The sequence below is a fragment of the Brassica oleracea genome, chromosome C1, assembly GCF_000695525.1.
Source record: "Brassica oleracea var. oleracea cultivar TO1000 chromosome C1, BOL, whole genome shotgun sequence".
In the NCBI taxonomy this organism is placed as follows: Eukaryota; Viridiplantae; Streptophyta; class Magnoliopsida; order Brassicales; family Brassicaceae; genus Brassica; species Brassica oleracea.
The window spans coordinates 13,585,762-13,604,642 of NC_027748.1; the positions used below are offsets into that span (position 1 = coordinate 13,585,762).

General features: G+C 40.0%; 4 protein-coding genes across 6 annotated transcripts; 2 read left to right on the forward strand and 2 right to left on the reverse strand.

Moving 5' to 3' along the window:
- The first annotated feature begins 4,056 nt into the window (after positions 1 to 4,056).
- LOC106294789 (imidazole glycerol phosphate synthase hisHF, chloroplastic) lies at positions 4,057 to 7,923 on the forward strand. The gene is made up of 19 exons (XM_013730488.1): positions 4,057 to 4,295; positions 4,375 to 4,457; positions 4,536 to 4,630; positions 4,719 to 4,822; positions 4,915 to 5,084; positions 5,190 to 5,304; positions 5,396 to 5,451; positions 5,542 to 5,580; positions 5,698 to 5,796; positions 5,911 to 5,973; positions 6,059 to 6,121; positions 6,213 to 6,295; positions 6,382 to 6,490; positions 6,551 to 6,604; positions 6,767 to 6,854; positions 7,100 to 7,137; positions 7,221 to 7,326; positions 7,420 to 7,586; positions 7,669 to 7,923. Exons 1-19 carry the CDS (start codon positions 4,127 to 4,129, stop codon positions 7,726 to 7,728), a joined length of 1,761 nt encoding a protein of 586 aa, XP_013585942.1. The 5' UTR covers positions 4,057 to 4,126; the 3' UTR covers positions 7,729 to 7,923.
- A 197-nt stretch (positions 7,924 to 8,120) lies between these two features.
- LOC106322954 (pentatricopeptide repeat-containing protein At5g62370) lies at positions 8,121 to 12,358 on the reverse strand. 2 transcript variants are annotated; one of them, XM_013761113.1, is made up of 6 exons: positions 9,283 to 12,358; positions 9,106 to 9,146; positions 8,932 to 9,019; positions 8,745 to 8,868; positions 8,531 to 8,635; positions 8,121 to 8,453 (listed from the first exon to the last, which is right to left on the reverse strand). In XM_013761113.1, exon 1 carries the CDS (start codon positions 12,206 to 12,208, stop codon positions 9,416 to 9,418), a length of 2,793 nt encoding a protein of 930 aa, XP_013616567.1. In that variant the 5' UTR covers positions 12,209 to 12,358; the 3' UTR covers positions 8,121 to 8,453; positions 8,531 to 8,635; positions 8,745 to 8,868; positions 8,932 to 9,019; positions 9,106 to 9,146; positions 9,283 to 9,415. The 2 variants fall into 2 exon arrangements, with proteins under 2 accessions (XP_013616567.1, XP_013616559.1); XM_013761105.1 differs by having other exon boundaries at positions 8,745 to 9,019.
- Positions 12,359 to 12,568: 210 nt separating this feature from the next.
- LOC106323778 (mimitin, mitochondrial-like) lies at positions 12,569 to 14,962 on the forward strand. 2 transcript variants are annotated; one of them, XM_013761850.1, is made up of 9 exons: positions 12,569 to 12,729; positions 12,971 to 13,027; positions 13,154 to 13,206; positions 13,320 to 13,371; positions 13,620 to 13,685; positions 13,780 to 13,839; positions 14,368 to 14,410; positions 14,523 to 14,564; positions 14,733 to 14,962. In XM_013761850.1, the coding sequence occupies exons 1-9, from the start codon at positions 12,618 to 12,620 to the stop codon at positions 14,794 to 14,796; spliced, it is 549 nt and encodes a 182-aa protein (XP_013617304.1). In that variant the 5' UTR covers positions 12,569 to 12,617; the 3' UTR covers positions 14,797 to 14,962. The 2 variants fall into 2 exon arrangements, with proteins under 2 accessions (XP_013617304.1, XP_013617309.1); XM_013761855.1 differs by having other exon boundaries at positions 12,611 to 12,733.
- Positions 14,963 to 14,974: 12 nt separating this feature from the next.
- LOC106323770 lies at positions 14,975 to 18,048 on the reverse strand. Its single transcript, XM_013761843.1, has 11 exons — positions 17,793 to 18,048; positions 17,447 to 17,568; positions 17,209 to 17,357; positions 17,053 to 17,116; positions 16,939 to 16,966; positions 16,592 to 16,806; positions 16,150 to 16,407; positions 15,773 to 15,871; positions 15,608 to 15,658; positions 15,416 to 15,506; positions 14,975 to 15,332 (listed from the first exon to the last, which is right to left on the reverse strand). The coding sequence occupies exons 1-11, from the start codon at positions 17,941 to 17,943 to the stop codon at positions 15,157 to 15,159; spliced, it is 1,404 nt and encodes a 467-aa protein (XP_013617297.1). The 5' UTR covers positions 17,944 to 18,048; the 3' UTR covers positions 14,975 to 15,156.
- Between the last annotated feature and the right edge of the window lie 833 nt (positions 18,049 to 18,881).

The window sequence follows — 18,881 nt, forward strand, 5'->3', positions numbered from 1 at the left end:
GGGGGGGGGGGGGGGGGGCGTCCATGGCCGAGCACGCATCTGTAACTACCTCGGAAAGAGGCAAGTCCTCGCGATACCATCAAGCATCGCACATGTCCGAACAGAGGGAAGCCCCGTCGGAGGAACGTCCTCCACTGGAGCATCAACCGCGTCCTCTCCGTCATCCTCGAGGTCGACAATGTCTTCATCATCGAATTGAGGAAAACGACCAGAACTCTGCTACGGTGTCGTCCGAACATTCCGGCGGAGAAAACTTCCTTCGTCGCGATGGAAAAAGGGCCGACGGGTAATCGGAGTATTATCACTCGTAGACTCCGATCCTCTCCCACCAGTCGGAGACGGAGGAAGAGACGGAGAAGATTGCGGATAATCCACACGATCCTCGACAGAAGCAGAAGAAAGGCTAGATTCGATTCTCATGATGAAAAGAAGAAGAAAGTAACTCGCCGAAGAAAGAGAAAAAAGTAACTACGGGAAAGGAGAGCGAAAGATGACAAAGAAGGAAAACAAAACCAATTTATAGAGAAAGGAAGCACAACTTCCAAGACCCAAAAGACAACAAAAACATTATAATTCAAAGGACGCGACTCTTCGCTGACGCCCTCCGCGATACACGAGAAAGAAGTTAGTACCAACCATAGGATGCCACGTCATGATAACGAACGCATGCCGAGCCGAGTCAACTCCCATCCACGACTCTTCATCGTGTCATCCTAGAAATCCCGAATAGACACTTAGGGGGGGGGACTGTTGTTGGATATGGGCCTCACTAAGTGCCAAGGCCCAGGAGCTGACTCGGCCCGATCCTAAAACTGAGTCCAAGACAGGAGCGACGCGACGAGGCCCAGAAAAGGAAGCAAGGCCCGCGCCGAATGCCATCATCACATCGGGGTAAGCGGTTCACCAACTCCCTGAGACGACCTGACAACACGCCACCGAACGACATGAAAGAATAGGCCGAGGTTCCTACCACGGCGCCGAACCTACTCACTGACAATCCGCCGATCATTGTAGCGGGTCAGAAAGTAATCATGACGCATCCACAAAACCACGCAGCTAAAATCTATAAAAGGAGGAAAAATGATTACGGAGAGGAGACAGCGAAATAGAGAGAAAAAGACTAGAGAGATAAAAGTAGAGAGAATCATGAGTTCGTCTTTACGACTACAAGTTCTTCTTTTATTCTTCGCTTCGCCTTCTTGTAAACACTTCATTAAACGAAACCTTTGGCCCCATTAATCATACTTATATCTTTGTTTAGTCTATAAATCTCCTATTACTGGATTTAGGATTCAACAACTAACTCCTCTTGGCTCTTACCACGCGATTGGCATTTGCCACTATCTTTCATCGTTTATGACCTCATAACATAAATTTTACCTCTAGATTTAAGAAAATAACTAGATTTTGACCCGCGCTTTCAAAGCGCGGGTTTATTTTTTTATTCTTTCAAATGTCAAAATATTTAGTAAATGTCATATTTCATATATTTGTGTTTTATTTTATAAAAGACTTAAACTTTTTATCTTTTTTTATCGTGTTTCATTTTAAATGATTATTTATGTTTAAAAAATTAAACTTTATTTTTTTAATGGATTAAGTTGGTATAACTCTGATAAATTAATTTTATTATGTGGTTAATATTTTTAATAAAAATAATTATATACTTTTAATAAAGATTTATACTTTTCAATGAAAAAATCAATTTTTTTTTATGAATGATTAAATTATATTAAGAAAAGAAAAAAAATAATTAAGAATGGTTGAAAAAAAATTTGAACTTGGACTCAATGGCCCAAAGGAAAAAAAAATCTGAGAATTGGATATGATTTCTTAATCGGTCCAAATGGCCCAAGAGAGATCTGATGTGGACAGTGGACTGGATCCGAAAAAATGGCCCAATATAAATGTGTTATTAATATTACTTGATTGACCTTAATGAAACATGCAATGTTAGTAAAGAAAAAACAAGTTAAGGTAAAAATGACAATAGGATCCTGATTTAATAGTATAGATCACAATAGGAGAGAGATAGAAGTTCATTATTTTTAAATAGTTTCTCTAATGCGAAAGGGACACGGTGACTTTAACTGACGACTCATAGCAGACGTCGTGATGGCTTCATAAAACACATAACATACAAAATTACTTACTTGTTTCAGAATTGGCATGTTATATTTAATGAGTGGTTAATGCCTAATTTTGACCACCGCACATCAAATTGATTAAATCATTCTTAGAACTTTCTTCATCCGTTTTCGGGATTTCTCCAAACATGCTGAAACCGTACCATGCTGATGAGGACGACCAAACCCGATGAGTTTCGACTCGAGCACCACCCGTGGTGACTAAGTCTTATGACAAAGAGATCGAAGAGGTTTTGGCGTCCAAAGAAGTAAGGAAGCGGGGAGTCCCGAGACAGACCCATTTTCTCATCAAGTGGAAGGGACTGCCAGAGGCAGAAGCAACATGGGAATCAGAAGAGGACTTGTGGCAATTCCGGGACATACTGAAGGCATACACGGCGACGAGGGCGTCACCGGCTTAGGTGGGGGAGGATGTCACGGCCCGTTTTAACCCAAAACGTCCATGAAGACAACCAAAGATCGGGTCGGGCCAAAGGTGAATCAAGCCCACTCCACTAAGTATTTTCTTAAGCTTTAAGTCTTTTGTAAAATATCTTAGGTAGGGAGAAGTGTAGAAAAGTGTGGAGCTTTGTAGAACCTTTGAGAAGGAACCTCACAACCGTTAGATCGTTTCGATCTGAACCGTCCGTTGAGGAGGAGAAAGTGTATATAAAGGGGTGATCCCCTCTCTTGTAAATCACCAAGTTTTAATAAGAAAACACTTCCACAAACTCTCTCTCTAAAAACGTCCATATTCTCTCTCTAAGTGCTGAGCGAGTTGTCCGAGAGGCTGACTTAGCAAACCACAAGGGTGAAAGTTGCTAAGGCCGCACGTCCTGATTTCTTCACAGCAATCAGACCAACTATCACGCACTGATTTCTTCACCCGTTCGGTCTGTCCATCAGATTGTGGGTGAAAGTTAGTTGAGAAGCTTAATTCCGTCCCAAGAATTTTGAACAGCTCTGTCCATAAACGTCCAGTGAACCGGGGATCCCGGTCACTTACAATGTTCCGAGGCATTGTTAGTAAAGAAAGAGCAATCTAAAGTAAAAATGACAATAGTATCCTGATTTAATAGTATAGATCACAATGGGAGAGAGATAGAAGTTCATTATTTTTAAATAGTTTCTCTAATGGGAAAGGGACACGGTGACTTTAACTGACGACTCATAGCAGACGTCGTGATGGCTTCATAAAACACATAACATACAAAATTACTTACTTGTTTCAGAATTGGCATGTTATATTTAATGAGTGGTTAATGCCTAATTTTGACCACCGCACATCAAATTGATTAAATCATTCTTAGAACTTGAAAACATAGGTAAGAAAAATTAGCCGGTTTGGTACTACTGCAAATAAACTATCTGGTGAAAATCTCGATTGAATTTTGGTAGCTATTTATTCAGATAAATTTTTTTTTTAAAATAAAATAAAAAGGGTTGACTTGAGAACAAAAGGATGGGACGAGTTATTGTTGGCACACACACTCAAATATCATACAAAGTCCATAACCTCTCTTTTATTTTGTCCTTTTGCGTGTTTGCTCAACTTTCATGCCCTCCATTGGATGCTCGGAGTAGGTGAATCTATAGGCGACCCTAACCCCTAAACCATTATTTAATCTCGTTTATTTTTTTCGCCACGCTTGTTATTATTAAAAACAGCATGGTAGGAATATTTTTCTTCTAGCAAGACTTATGTAGGTCTTATAATTAACTCGTACTTTGATGTTATATTAGGAATGCAATTTAAGTGACCACTTTTTTTCTGTTATAACAATTTTAAAGAGTCAACAAAACTCACTTTAGAAGTCGCGTTATTTGAGTCAAGTGAAATCTAGGCCCAATATTCAAGGCCCAATTATAATATTTTAAGACACTCAGAAACGACGTCGTAAACAGTGATGTTTTGTTTAGTCGTGGCTCTTGACAATTGAGACAAGTGACGACGTCCTTTTGAATTAACAAATCGAAGCACAGTCAGTGAATCGCAATCAATGGAGGCTACGACGGCGGCTCCATTCTCATCCTGTGTCACTCCAAGACAAAACCTTTCTTCATCCCCAAGTTCGTTGCTCCTCTCCCGGAAAAAACTCGGCAGTGCTAATCTCAAATTCAAATCTCCGAGAAGCCTATCGGTTCGCGCATCTTCTGCCTCCGATTCTGGTAGTTTCTCTCACTTCAAATTCAATAAAGTTTCACTTTTCCGATCTCAAAGCTTTCGTCTTTTTCGTGCCGCCTCTAGTTGTGACTTTGCTTGACTACGGAGCTGGGAATGTCCGTAGCATCCGTAACGCTCTTCGTCACCTCGGTTTCAGCATCAAAGACGTAAGCTTTTTTTTTATTTTTCTCTAATCTACATGTTAATGTAGTGAGTGGTGTCATTGGGGGAACTTGAAATGTCAGGTGAAAACACCTGGTGACATTCTTAATGCTGATCGGCTAATCTTCCCTGGCGTTGGAGCTTTTGCACCCGCCATGGATGTACTTAACAAAACCGGGTAAGCATCACTAAGCTCTGAGGATCTCTATTTTGATTCAGGTGCTCTTTTAAGTTACACTGAACATGTCTTATTTGATGTTTTGAAGGATGGGAGAAGCTTTGTGCACATATATTGAGAATGACCGCCCCTTTCTAGGCATATGTCTTGGCCTACAACTGCTTTTCGACTTTAGTGAGGAGAATGGACCAGGTTCTGCTCTATTGCCCCCTCTTCATATTATCTCCTCTTCAACACAATCAGCATTATGATATCATATACTCTTAACTGTATATTTGTGTCAGTCAAAGGTCTTGGTGTGATACCGGGAACAGTTGGACGCTTTGATTCTTCAGCTGGTATAAGAGTACCCCACATTGGCTGGAATGCTTTGCAAGTGGGGAAGGATTCTGAAATTTTGGATGATGTTGGAAGTCGTCATGTGTATTTTGTTCATTCTTACAGGGCCATTCCGGTATGTATTTGAACAATCTCTTCTTTTTTCTGTCGTGTTTGTATATGTACCACTGTCTATCTCGTCCTCTTATGTTCATAGTTTTCGGTTTTGTGATTGTTGCAGTCGAATGAAAACAAGGATTGGATTTCGTCTACCTGCCACTATGGCGAATCCTTTATATCTTCCATAAGAAAGGGAAATGTGCATGCAGTCCAATTCCATCCAGAGAAGAGCGGGGGTATGATGTTTTACTCTAGTTATTTGTTGTTGATATCTTCATTACTTCATATATAGTATCTCATACTGATTCAGAATCTGGATATTCTCAGAGGTGGGGCTTTCTGTTTTAAGAAGGTTCCTGGATCCAAAATCACCCTTGAAACAGGTAAGTTCCACTCTAGCCTTGCGTGCACAACGTAAGCTTCCTGAGTTTTTTGGGTTTTGCTAATGGAAACTACACTTCACTTGAAGACAGAAACCAATGGAAAGGAAGGCTTCAAAGCTTGCAAAGAGGGTAATAATTTTTTCCTTCATTATCGTAGTGTCTTATCCACAGTATTGTTGGGTTTTCTCTTTACTATTATTGCAGGAATTTTTCTAATGATTATATATTTTTTTTCCATTTCTCTAGGTGATTGCTTGTCTTGACGTGAGGACTAATGATAAAGGAGATCTTGTAGTAACTAAAGGCGACCAATATGATGTGAGAGAGCAATCTAACGAAAACGAGGTCTGTTAAAATTGTTGCTTTAATGTTGTATTCTGAGCTGTGTTGACTAATCTGAGAGGTACTGAGGTTGACTATTTTATTGTCGCCGTTAAGTAATTAACCTTTCTTGTGCAGGTTCGTAATCTTGGAAAACCTGTGGATTTAGCTGGGCAGTATTACAAAGATGGTGCAGATGAGGTATGTTTTCTTGTTATTCGTGGCTCAAATACAGCTTTGTTTAGATTTTGTTTGCCATTAAACCATTCTCCCTTTGGGTTTTCAGATTAGCTTTTTAAACATAACTGGATTCCGTGATTTTCCTCTAGGGGATTTGCCGATGATACAGGTACTAAGATTAGTTGTTTCTCATTAGAGTTTTAAGTATTACTTCTGCAGTTATGTGTTTTCTGATTTAAATCTTTTTACATCCTTTATAGGTTTTGAGGTACACATCAGAGAATGTCTTTGTACCACTAACCGTTGGAGGTGGTATCAGAGATTTTACAGATGCTACCGGCAGGTACATGTTAAGAGTTTTCTTTTCAGCCTGTTTCTTTTGAACATGTTCTCCATAACGATTAAAATATCAAATTACTTTTGGCTCAGGTACTATTCTAGTTTGGAAGTTGCTGCTGAGTATTTCAGATCCGGTGCTGATAAAATCTCCATAGGAAGTGACGCTGTTTATGCTGCGGAAGAGTTTGTTAAATCAGGGGTAAGCTTGTACATGCCGTCTCATTTTGTCGAAGACGCTAATCCCCTTGTTTTTTTGTAGGTGAAGACAGGAAAGAGTAGTTTAGAGCAAATATCCAGAGTTTATGGAAATCAGGTATGTTAATCGCTTTACACTAGAACGTAAGTAGCTTAGTTACAGATTGAGTAGACAGTGAATATACATTTGAATGCGTTTAGATAGTTGTTTTCTTATATTCCCCAATTTACGTGAAGCAGCTTTTTCAGTTAATTGATTTGAGTTTTTTTCTCGTCACAGGCAGTGGTTGTAAGTATTGATCCTCGTAGAGTTTATGTGAACCATCCTGATGATGTGCCATACAAAGTCATCAGAGTAACTAACCCAGGTATGCCAGTATTCTCACCTCTTTTTTCTTTGCTTTGTCATGGTCTAAAACGAACATGGTTGAGGCTGGCTACATATCATACATTTACATGGCAAAATTGGGCTGCACTGAAAGCTCAAGGAAAATACTCAAAAAGCTATGTTAACTCTAGTTTCAGATGATATGGTTCATCTTGCATAGCCTTGAGTTCTTTGTACTAAACATTGAATAGAGTTTCTCCACCGATGTTAACTTGCTGTTGTTAGGTCCGAATGGGGAAGAATATGCATGGTACCAGTGCACGGTAAAATTCCAGCCAGCTTTTTTTGCATGTTATTTCTGAATTTTGTCTCATTCTTTAACACTATTGGTTCCTCTGACTAAAAGGTAAGTGGAGGGCGAGAAGGTCGGCCTATTGGAGCGTATGAGCTTGCAAAAGCGGTGGAAGAGTTAGGTGCTGGTGAAATTCTACTGAACTGCATAGACTGTGATGGTATGTTCACTCAGAAGTTCCTTTTAAGTCTCTAAAGCCGCGTTGTTCCAGATGTTAAAAATCATTCTATGCTTAATTTTCTGCGAGTTTCAGGTCAAGGGAAAGGATTTGACACAGACTTGGTAAAGCTCATCTCTGATGCAGTGGGCATACCGGTGATCGCAAGCAGTGGAGCAGGCACTCCTGAGCACTTTTCCGAGGTGTTTGAGACGACAAATGCATCTGCTGCTCTTGCTGCCGGCATTTTCCACCGGAAAGAGGTAACAAACCTTTTATATTCTCTTTAATACCTTTGAATCTAAAACCGAGCCTGCTAACTGTTCTATGCCGTTTTGTATGAAGGTACCCATCCAATCTGTGAAAGAGCACTTGCTAGAGAAGAGCATAGAAGTCAGGATGTAAGAAATTCCGTTTCTGTTCAAGACTTCACGTGCTACCATTATTCATGTCACACTTTCAACAAGATCGATTATTATTTTCAATAAGTTATTATTATAACAGATTAATCGATCACTGATCATTCCGTTGTATGAGAGTAGATGAACTTATGTTATCTTTTTATTTCATCATAAGAAAGCATATACGTTTTCAAAATTATTCACTTTTCAGTTTTCTCATCTAAAATTTTTATTAATAATACAAGAAAGAAAATGAAATCTGATGATCCTGATTCCTTGTAAAGGCCCTGAGAAATTAGAAAAGAAGTTCATATAAAATTCATAAGGGTATGTATAACTGGTTCAAGCATAACGGTGTGGGAGTGTGCCTTTTGCAGCTAAAATCTGCATTTTCTGTGTGCAAATGCAAAAGATTATAACGAAATAAGGAGGCCAAAATGCACTTCTCAGCTCAGTTCAAAAGATACATACATACAAACATACATAAACTGTGTTCGTTTAGACTCAAAGGTGTGTGTCTATATTACAAAATGTTGAGCGGATTTGTCTCTGTACTCTTCGTCAATGTGTTTCTGCTGTTATATTGTTCAGAAGGATGCAGCCAAGAGAGCATTTGGGCCTTCTCCACACCTCCTCCGATGAACAACATTCATCCGGTCTGCTGATCTACAAATCTCACTGCAGCTCCAATCAAACGAAGCAAGCCCGCCTGCGCCTTCCACTCACAATCTGCAGTTTCTCATTGATCAACATGGGAACTGATCCATACTAGGGTATAGATAAAGGAATTTGAATTTTCTCTTTACCTGTTGCACCACAACATAGCCTACGGTCATCTACATTCTCCAAATCCAATCCAAAAACAATATCCTAAAGAGACATCTTCATTCACGTACTTGTGAAGTATGATTCTGTATGCACATTTTTTCCTTAGTTAATACACAAATCAATATATAGATCGTATACACACAAAGCAGATTAGTTGTTTTTGATTTGTCAAGGCTGTAGGAAAGAACTCACTGGTTTATGGATATGTAAGACGCCAATTCCCTGGAAATTGCATAGAGCTGACCAGTGGCATGGCGGAAGTATATGACCCGCCTCTCCAAATTTCCATTACTCCGGTTCATGATATCTCTCTCCTCTAACAATGGAGATTTCATGGAGACTTGATTGTGAGATAAACATTAGTCTCTCTTGAAGTTACTTCTGAGCAAGAACGGGTCCAGATTTCATGCAACCAATGTAGACTCGGGGCGTCATCTGGTATCTTGCTAGTTCTTCTCCGAGCGTGGCTGCAAAAATACCCATAACAGAAGTGAGCATTGATATGACAAGAAACATAACAACTGAGATAAAGTAAAGAGGTTTATTCTCTCACCTCTACTAACATGCACGCATCATCAACTTTCACGTAGAAGTCTGCATCCCACAATGCAAAAGCCGTAGTCAATAAATTTTGTATCCACCGACATCCCCAAAGAATATTTTTCGGTTTATTTCCCGGAAAACTCGTAAACAGAAAAGTTAATGGGATAACAGAGCATTGTTCTGTTACCTGTCGGAGAAGAGAGTTCCCGCGCAGAGGAATCCGATTCAGAGAAATCCTCTATGTTGCCTCAACGACATCTCAATGTGTGTATTCTAAGCAAAACCACGATAAGCTATAGAGAAAGAATCTCAAAGAGTGACTACGTGGGACTAATCGAACGAGGCCAAAAACCAAGAGCGGTCATGTCTTTAACTACTTTAACCGCTTCCATGCTCAATCCAGAGTAACAGAGACACTGAAGCAGCGTTTCATAAGAGTCTCTGTTTGGATACACACCATCCTTCTGCATTTCTAACATCAGAGCCAAAGCATCACGAGGTCTTTCACGTTTACAGAGACCCTTAAGCAAAGTACTGTACATAACTTGATCTGGCTCGCAGTCCGAGTCCTCAAACAAAGCTATAGCAGACTCAACGTCGCCTGCTTTGATATGAGCCTTCATCAGGATAGTGAAAGTCACCTGATTCGGAAGCACTCCTTCCTTTTGCATTGAGTGGAGATGGTTATAAGCTTCATCAAGCCTTCCCGCAGCACAGTATCCTGTTATAATGGCGTTGTGGAGGTATAAGTTAGGGACTAGAGACGTTTTCACTTTCCCAATCACTTCCATTGCAAAGCTTTTTGATCTGTAGTTGCATATAGAAGAGGGGATTGATGCTACAGGATTTGTCTGAAGAAGACGTCGAAGAAGCTCTTCTTTACCAGGCTCAACAAACACTCGTCTCTTTCGTGCCATTGCTCTCCATAAACCGCTAAGCAGTGTGATGTACGCAACGTGATCATGTTTCACCTCGTTTTCTCCCATTAAACCAAACAATGTAAAAGAAAACTTGAAGTCTCCCTTCTTCAAGAAATGACCAATGAGTGAAGTGTACAACACCACGTTTGGAGATAACCCGTCTTCCACCATCTTATCAAGATACTCACATCCTTTCTCGATCATACCAGTCTTCACGAATCCACTGATCAACACCGTGTAAGTAAAAGAGCTAGGTCGGACGAAAAGCTTGACCACTTCTTCAACCAACTCGTTTGCTTCGTTGATCCTTGCGTTTCTCGCGTACGCATTGATCATAATCATGTAAGCAATCTCATCAGGTTGAATCCCAGACTCGAGCATCCTGGCAAAGGTCTCTTCTGCCTCAACAACTCTTCCTCGTCTGCCAAGAGAACCAATGATTGAACTGTAAATAGCAACTGTAGGTCTCAAACCAATCTCCTCCATCACATCTACAACAGCAAAGGCAGCGTCTATGTCGTTATTCTTGCATAACTCATTCACAACTATCAAGTACGTATCAGGATCTGGAACGAATCCCCATTCTTGAATTAGATTGACCAAAGACCCCAAATCTCCTATAAGACCTTCTTGAAACAGACATTTGATCACTGAGTTGTATGAAAAGGGTAAAGGCGTGCATCCTAGATTCACCATTTTCTTGATACGAGACAAAGCAGCGGTGAAGTTTCTTTGCGAGCATAGAGCGGTTGTGACAACGGCAAGTCCCTTGGCAGCTAGCTTTGCGTTTTTTCCAGCAACCTCCTCGAGCAAAGACTCAACTTTCACTTCAATGTTCTCAAGGCCATCATCAATAACCGGTGGACTTATTATCCCACATCCGTTATCCACAATCGCTTGTAAGATAACCATAGCGTACTTAAGCTCGTGGTACTTGGGAAGCATCTTCAAGAGCACAAAGTAAGTAATATGGTCAGGGACAACCCCGTTGTCTAACATCCTCATCAACAAGCCAAGAGCTTGATCCAACCCGCCCTTCTTATGAAACGCAGATATAAGATTCGTATAACAATGCACATTGCGTGATAAATCTTCTACCCTCCCTGCGCTATTCTCGAAAAGCCTCAAAGCATAATCAACATTCCCTTCTTTACAGTAGCTACCAATCATTATATGGTACGTGAAAACATTCAACCGCACACCTTTTTTCATCATTTGACTAAACATAACCCTTCCTTTATCGAGCACACCCAGCTTCACGAACCCATGGATCAAAGTGTTGAAAATATAAGTATCAAGCTCGCAACCTTTCTCAACCATCCGCGAGTAGAGCCGCGTCGCCATCGTCATATCATTGCCCTTGCAATACTCTCTCATCAAACAAGTGTACATGACCTTATCCACAAAGTATCCGTCAGCTTCCATATGATCAAACAGAGCCTCAGCTTCCGCAGCGCATCCTCTTGTACAAAACCCGTAGAAGAGAGACTTATAAAGATTAACCGGAAGAGGCATTCTCGTCATCTCACAGAGAGTATCTAACATCCCAACCGCTTCATCCAAGTGACCGTGACCGCACAGTCCTTTAAACAATCTCTTGCAACACCAGAGGCGTAAACCACCGCCACTCGCTTTGACTTGCTCAAAGTAAAGATACGCCTCGAGATACTGACCTTGATTACAAAGCTCGTCGACCACTAAGCTACAAGCGTTGGTACTAGGAACATAACCAGAAGCTAGAACTCTATCTAAACATGCTCTAGCCTCGTCGAATCTCCTTAACTTAACCAAACAGAGAACCATCGAATCCAAAACAGAGGAATCAGGAACGACACCGTTTCCGAGTACGCGTTGGTTGTAGAAAGTTTCGGCCGATTCAGGCTGGCCCATCTCCGTGAGCTTCCTTATCAATGCGCCGCAGCAGCGAGAGTCGAGTTCTATTCCATTGTTGACTGCAAAGTCGGCAACTAAAGCTGCTTCTGATATAGAGGAACAGCCATCGATGACGCGGCGAGTGACTTCACGAGCAGAGTCCAGGAGACCTCGTCGGCGAAGGTTAACTATCAACGACAAACATCTGGAGCGGTGGTCAGAGGAGGCGGAGGTTGTTGATGGGTCCGAGGGAAGAGCGCAAGTCGTAGCCTTTCTCGATTTCACTATGCGATGACACAAAGCCTTCACCTTTAACATCATTTGAAACCCACCCAAATCTCAAGGTTTGGCAATCGAAAGCTTCTTCACGAGTTGCAGAGGTGAAACAAAGAATCGTACTTTAGAGTAGTTAGTGAAGAGAAAGATAAGATTTTGAAGAGATTTTGGCAAGAATTAACGGCGAAGTGAAACGATGAGAGGCAAAGCGCGGGGTTTGAAACAGAGTCATCGAAGTCGTACTAAAACCCTTGTCATCGTCGTTAGTCTCTGTAAATTGGTTTAATGTGTTAACCGGTACATTTGGTCGAATTCCTTTTAACCTAAACCGGGTTTCCTACAAAACAATCAATTTTAAAAAGTATTAATCGGGTCGGGTCTTTATTCCAACCAGATATAAAGAAACAGTGGTTGATCCGGATCTAGACGGAGCAGACCTTTGATCGGGGAAACAATGTCGAGGCTATGGGGGAGAGTAGCCGGATTATTCAGAAGCAAGAGTTTCATCGGAGCAGACATGACTGGTAACAAGTACTTCTCCAGAATGGAGCAGATTGACGGTCTGGGCGAGTATTGTTCCTCCAATCTTACTGTCTTTGGTTTTTCATCCGAGGCTTGTTTTTTTTTTTTTTTTAATTCATGGGTTTTGAATTCGATTGATCAGCGATGCTTAAACGAGTCCTATTCTACGTGTGATCGTGTAAGAGATCATGTGTGTTGATACTCAATACATATGTGAAACTTTATTTATAACGTTTCTTGTTTTGTGCGCTTACATGTTCTGATTTGCTTCTTTCTACTTTGCAGTGAAGGAGAAAAGATGGGTTGTCTTTAGACGAGAAGAGGACCCAACCTCTATTCCTGGTAACTTTCCTCCTTTCTATCAAATGTTGCTTTTTTCATGGTTTCGTTTGTATTGATGAGCATATATGTAAATATATTCATTCTCTCTAGTTACATTGTCTTGTTTGATCAATGTTGTTGTTGTAGTTGAATGGATATGTTGGCTCAATGGGCAGCGAAAAAGAGCTCCTACTCCAGAGGTAAGATCAACTCCTCTTTAACCTGATATTATTTTGTAATGAGCATAGCGTTCTTTCACGTTCATGGTTTCGTTGCATTTAGTATCTGATGTTGGTAATTCTTAATGGTCCAGGAAATGGCTGAACTTGATGCAAGGCGTGAGCGAGTGAGGCTTAATGTTGCTCGTATGTGTTTCAAGTTTCTTTATTCATTCTTTACAAGCTACCTATCCTTCTACATGTCCGAACATTTATTTTTCATTGCTTTCGCTTTCATTGCAAACAGTTTATGACTTTTGGAACGAACCTATACGTTCTGAATGAACAAAGTCGCTGTTATATTAAAAAGTCAAGAAATTCTTGTGCTTTTATCCATTTGGTGTCGCTTTAATTTCTTTGTAAATGTTAATTGTTTTTTCTTTTGCCTTCTCAAGTTCTCAAGAAAGAAGAGGAGGAGAAGAAAGCCAAAGAAGGAACTGGACGCAAAATCACGAGCATCGGTAAATAACATTTAGAGAGTTCCCACAAAACTTGTTTAATTTGTTTTCTTCATTTATGAAGTGGACACTTAATGTTGGCTCTCTTTGTGTAAAGGTAAAGCTGAGGGTCCAGAATTGACAAGCTTTGTTCGCCATTTCCCAGCGGATTCAAAAGGTTCTACATTTTCTCTGTGTCAATTGATTAAGGGAGTCACCATAAAGTGCTGAAGGCTAGCCTCTTAGGTTTAGTATGATCTGATAAAGATTGTTATGGACAGGCATTTACACTTATAACTAAATCTGTCTTGGTAAAGTGTCTTTGGAATGACGTCCATATGCGTAATAAGAAATGCTTCTGAGGGAATTGGTGGATGCTTGTTCTGCTGTTCTGTGTGTATCTGTTGCAGTGATGATCAGAGTAGTGTTGTTGTTAACATAAATGAGAAACATATTGTGCATTGCTTTGTGAATTCTGCAGTTATGATGAAGTAATGATAGTAAAAGTGTTTCTGTACGTCCATTGTGGTTGGGATTAGATTAGAAGGGCAATAACAGTTTTTTCTCTTTGTCATTTGTTGATTCTTAGGGTGAGGTTTCTACAGTTGCTAGTTTTCGTATAACACAATAAATAATTTATTTATTCTGCCATAAACTCATGAAAGTAGGACTGACAGATTTTTTGTTTGTTTGTTAATGGTTTAAGGTGATAAAGCCGAGGAAGCTAGTAAAGAAGCAGATCAATCAAGGTAAAATATCTATGCACAAATCATATCTTGTGTTAAATCTTTTCACTTTGCCGAATGCAAGACACAGCATCTTTCACACCATAACCAAATGTTCTACACGTTGCTTTTACAGGGTCAAGGAACATGAATCCGAGATAGTTACTGCAGAACCAAAGTAAGTATACCTTTTTAACCTAACACACATATTCAGACTGATGTATATCAAACTTTTAACTTCTTTCTAATTGTTACAGACCACTAGCAAGTAGAATCTGTTCTCTGTGCTAATATATTTTTTGGTATGCTTAAATCCAAACTAATGACACTGATGATGATAATGCAGGACAACAGAGCCATCAGGGTCTGGATCATCATTTAGGCCCGGGACATGGCAGCCACCATCTTAAACATATCTCATTTTCACGTAGATAAACAACCAACTGATTCTTTGTGCAATCGTCTGTTTGTTTGTTGTAGTCTACGTAAACCAATTGGTTCGAGATGATTAAAAGAGCTATTAAGGACCCTAAAGTTGTGATTTCTGATCCCACATCAATGAAATGCAATTATTTAGCTCACCAAATATGGATTTATAGCTCACCCAAAGAATGATATAATTCACATTCTACACAGTTTTTAGTTTTTACCCAATCCAACTCAACAAACCAATGAATCAAAATAGCCAAAATCGAACAAAAAAACACAGAACGCATCTTTTTAAACCCTTATTAGGTTGGAGAGGCAAAAGAATAAAGGTATGGAAGCGACTATTTATGGAAAGTGCCAAAGAAGCCATTAGGAACCGCAACTGGCATTGGCTGATTCGTCGGGAAAGGAGGCTGCATAACCGGAAATTGGGCGGGAACGCTGTAAGGTTGCAGTCCAGCCGTCGTGAACGGCTGGGAAACGCATAGCTGCAACGGCTGGCCACTTGCGACTACACCTACATCACAAAATGGTTCATCCTAGTTAGGAGCAAAAAACATTGTTCTTTAGGATATCTACTAAGAGATTCAAGTATTTTACCTTGATGCTTCAGGTATTGGACATGTTGTGCGGGAGGTAGAGGACGGGAGAGCATAGGTGGTGGAAGAGGCGGTGTTCCTTGAACCAGATTCTGGAAGAAAGAAGATAGACGATGACACTACACTAAAGAGATTTTCGAACCAACTAACCCAATGACCATATAAACTTAAATTATATGCACCAAGTTCTTACCTGAGAAAGTGGCTGGGCAAATACAAACTGTCCTGATCTCGCAACCAGTACCTGGAGAAAGAGCATTTAGAAACATATACACCAAGTAAAGCTCCTACAGTGCAATTCATTATAACATATACGTTTTTCAAAAAGTGAGTTTTGGGATCTTCCATGAAATACAACCTGAGGATTTGGGTTTACAAACATTGGTGATGCTTGAACAGATTGGTATGGAGAAGTGAATGTCTGTGGTTGTGCCCTGTTAACAGTAGGCCCGATCATCTGCAAAAAGGTGGTACGCAAATGGAAGTCTGATTCATTGATTGCAAAAGAAAAACTAAGTTGGTGGAAAAACTAAAGAAGGCATTTTGTATTACTAAGTCAGGTCAATTCAAAGCGATCTATAATCTGGTCTTCTGTACTGACATTTGTTAAGGATCAGGCTCTTCGTGCTGAAACAAGTAATCTACTCTCAACTACTAGCTGATGAGGCCCCTTTCACATAATATGCCCGAAGAGACAAAGAAAGGCAGAGACAATACTGGAAAGATAATACTTACGTGCTGAGGAAAAGGAACACCGACAGCATTTCCAGCAGTCAAATTACCATATGGTACAAACTTGGAAGACGGAGATGTTTGGGGCATATAAGGGTTGTTCCCCAGATTTGGGTAAACAGCTTCAGGAACATGTAGCATGGGAGTGTTGTTTGGTATATAAGCAACATTTCCAATGTCAGGCATAGCAGTAGGAGCCGGTGAAAGACGTTTTGTATAAGATGGAGAAAAGGTCTTTGCCTCTGGATTCAACTTAAACTCCTGTAAGTATGTGGTCAAAGTATTAAAGATAGAAACTTGGTAATTAAGTAACAGATAAAGTGAAAATGAACCTCAAACTAAGCATATACCAACGACTCCGAAGGTGTTCTCAAAGAAGAAGGAATGGCTAACAAATCTTTAAGACCGAACAATCAAACAAACATAACATGTAATTAGGAATTACCTTAGCCTTTTTGACAGCTTGGATAGGTGCTGGTTCATTAGGAGGTGCCTCTAAACCCTGCCACAACCCTGAGGTTTCATCAACGGCTGTACTTTGTGGGGATGAATTGTCACTGGAAGAGGGCCTTTCAGCAGCATCGTGACAACCATTACTTAGAGGTTCCATCACCAACTTATCTTCTTCTATTGGTTTAACTCTTTCGGACATGCTATCCACTGGATGATCATATGAATGAAAGTTGAGGAGAAGCATGTAAGAAAACACATCAACTTAAAAAAGAAGAAGCAGAAACAACTCAACCATAGCAATAACAAAGCCAAAAACAACTATGGAGAAAATGAACTTACAGCTAGAACTTGAGCTTTGGATATCAACCTGCAATAGGAAAATTAACAAATAAGTAGCTGTTAAGTAAAATAACTAAATCGAGCAATTGGTACTATCCATTGTGCAAGACTAACATTATCCAACGGGCGAACATCAGGAACTTTTTCACTAGGGTTCAAAATCTTGGCTCCTGCACGTCTGGTCAACAAAAGCATTCAAGAATCAAAGAAAAGAAAGAAAACTTATCTAAAGGCAACAATGGCCGCGTGACCAAGATAGTAACTGTTTACCTAAAATGATGATTTCTCCTTCCCTCAAAGCAATTATTTTTAGACTTGTTTGCAGCAGAGAAACGAGGCTCAGAAGGTAGAGTTTCAGTGACTGATCCAACATTCGCAACCTCATAATTGCCTGTAACATTTGACGGAAGCGAGACTCCCTATCAATTCAAAGCACGTCATACACACTGTCACAACACGAAGCTCTAAAAGATGATAAAAAGGGAAGTAAATAAATAAAAGGAGAGACCTCAGCAACTATTTGAACAATATTGGAAGACGTAATAACAAGTGTCTCCACCACACTTCCACTTGCTACGTTCGCTTTACTCTTCCCCTTCTTAGTGATTCTCGCATTCTTCAAAACGATGCCTAAACAGAACAAAAAATAACAAATCAATAGACTGCTTAACCTATCTGATCTCATTGTTACATATAACAAACCAATTAACAGAATCTTCAATTCGATATCGAAGATAACGTTCAGATCTCTAGTGCGACATTGTACCCAATTACTAGAGAGGAGCTCGAAAAACACCAAATCAAGCTAAACATATTGATCGAAGAAGATCAATTAACCGAAAAAAGAAACATACCGAAGCCGTTATCGACGGAAGCAGTGTAGAATAAACCGGAAAACACAGAACCGTCCTTGACGTGAACGTGAACCTGCGATCCAATGATGCACATAGTCGCTATTAACAGCGTTGAGTTCTTGTCGTCTTCCAATTTCCTTTCGTACCCCATCTTTTTGAGCTTTCAACGCAAATTCAAGTTTGATTCTCTCTGAAAATGTTCAAATCTGTAGAAGTATCTATCTATGTACCAGAAACGAAGAGATCTAAAGAGGTGCGAGGGAAGCGACTCTTCCTTATTTTCCCTCGTTCGTTCGTTCTCAGGAAGACACATGGGCCCTTACTTCGTATAACATACCCAGCCCATTTAGAACTATTAAAGATACATTATTTGGGCCTTATTAGGCTCATTTATATCTCGCCGGATGTTTGGGGAGAACCGGCGTGTATACACACATTTTAGATTAGCCCTGGGCAAAACAACCGGAACCGAAAAACTGAACCGGAACCGGAACCGAATCAAATTACCCGAAACCGAAACCGAACCGAAACTCTCAAATATCCGAATGGTTCTTAAATTTCTATATCCGAATAATCGGAACCAAACCGGAACCGAACCAAAAACCGAACGGGTATCCGAATATCCGAAAAACAAGTATCCACTTTCTAATACAAGGTAAAATGTCATCAACCCCACTCGAACATGAAGAGTGAGAACATTGCTATCACCAAACCATGTTATCTTTTATGTACTCTCTTATATTATAAATATATATATATGGTATTTTTATATTAAAATTCAATAAATACTTATAAAACTAGCATTTTATTGATTCGAACTCTAGTTGGATTGACAAATATGCAAGTGTGTAACCACTAGACCACTTTGATTAACATATTAACTCATATATTTTGTATATGTATATTTGATTCATTTATTAAATGGGTACCCGAAACCGAACCGAAACCGAACCGAAACCGAAACTCCTAAGTACCCATTGGGTATAAGAATGATTTATCCGATATACCCGGAACCGAATGGTTCCTACCCAAAACCGAACCGAATACCCAGGGCTATTTTAGATCATGTATGTCTTTATATGGTGACGA

Coding starts and splice junctions, on each gene's coding strand:
- LOC106322954 (XM_013761113.1), bottom strand. CDS start 12,208: ATGATGTTAAAGGTGAAGGCTTTGTGTCATCGCATAGTGAAATCGAGA.
- LOC106294789 (XM_013730488.1), top strand. CDS start 4,127: ATGGAGGCTACGACGGCGGCTCCATTCTCATCCTGTGTCACTCCAAGA. Junction 4,458..4,535: donor TCGGTTTCAGCATCAAAGAC/GTAAGCTTTTTT, acceptor TTGAAATGTCAG/GTGAAAACACCTGGTGACAT. Junction 5,974..6,058: donor ACAAAGATGGTGCAGATGAG/GTATGTTTTCTT, acceptor TTGGGTTTTCAG/ATTAGCTTTTTAAACATAAC.
- LOC106323770 (XM_013761843.1), bottom strand. CDS start 17,943: ATGGGGTACGAAAGGAAATTGGAAGACGACAAGAACTCAACGCTGTTA. Junction 16,807..16,938: donor CCAAAGCTCAAGTTCTAGCT/GTAAGTTCATTT, acceptor ATGATCATCCAG/TGGATAGCATGTCCGAAAGA. Junction 15,333..15,415: donor CCAATACCTGAAGCATCAAG/GTAAAATACTTG, acceptor TTTGTGATGTAG/GTGTAGTCGCAAGTGGCCAG.
- LOC106323778 (XM_013761850.1), top strand. CDS start 12,618: ATGTCGAGGCTATGGGGGAGAGTAGCCGGATTATTCAGAAGCAAGAGT. Junction 13,028..13,153: donor GGACCCAACCTCTATTCCTG/GTAACTTTCCTC, acceptor TTGTTGTTGTAG/TTGAATGGATATGTTGGCTC. Junction 13,686..13,779: donor ACGCAAAATCACGAGCATCG/GTAAATAACATT, acceptor CTTTGTGTAAAG/GTAAAGCTGAGGGTCCAGAA.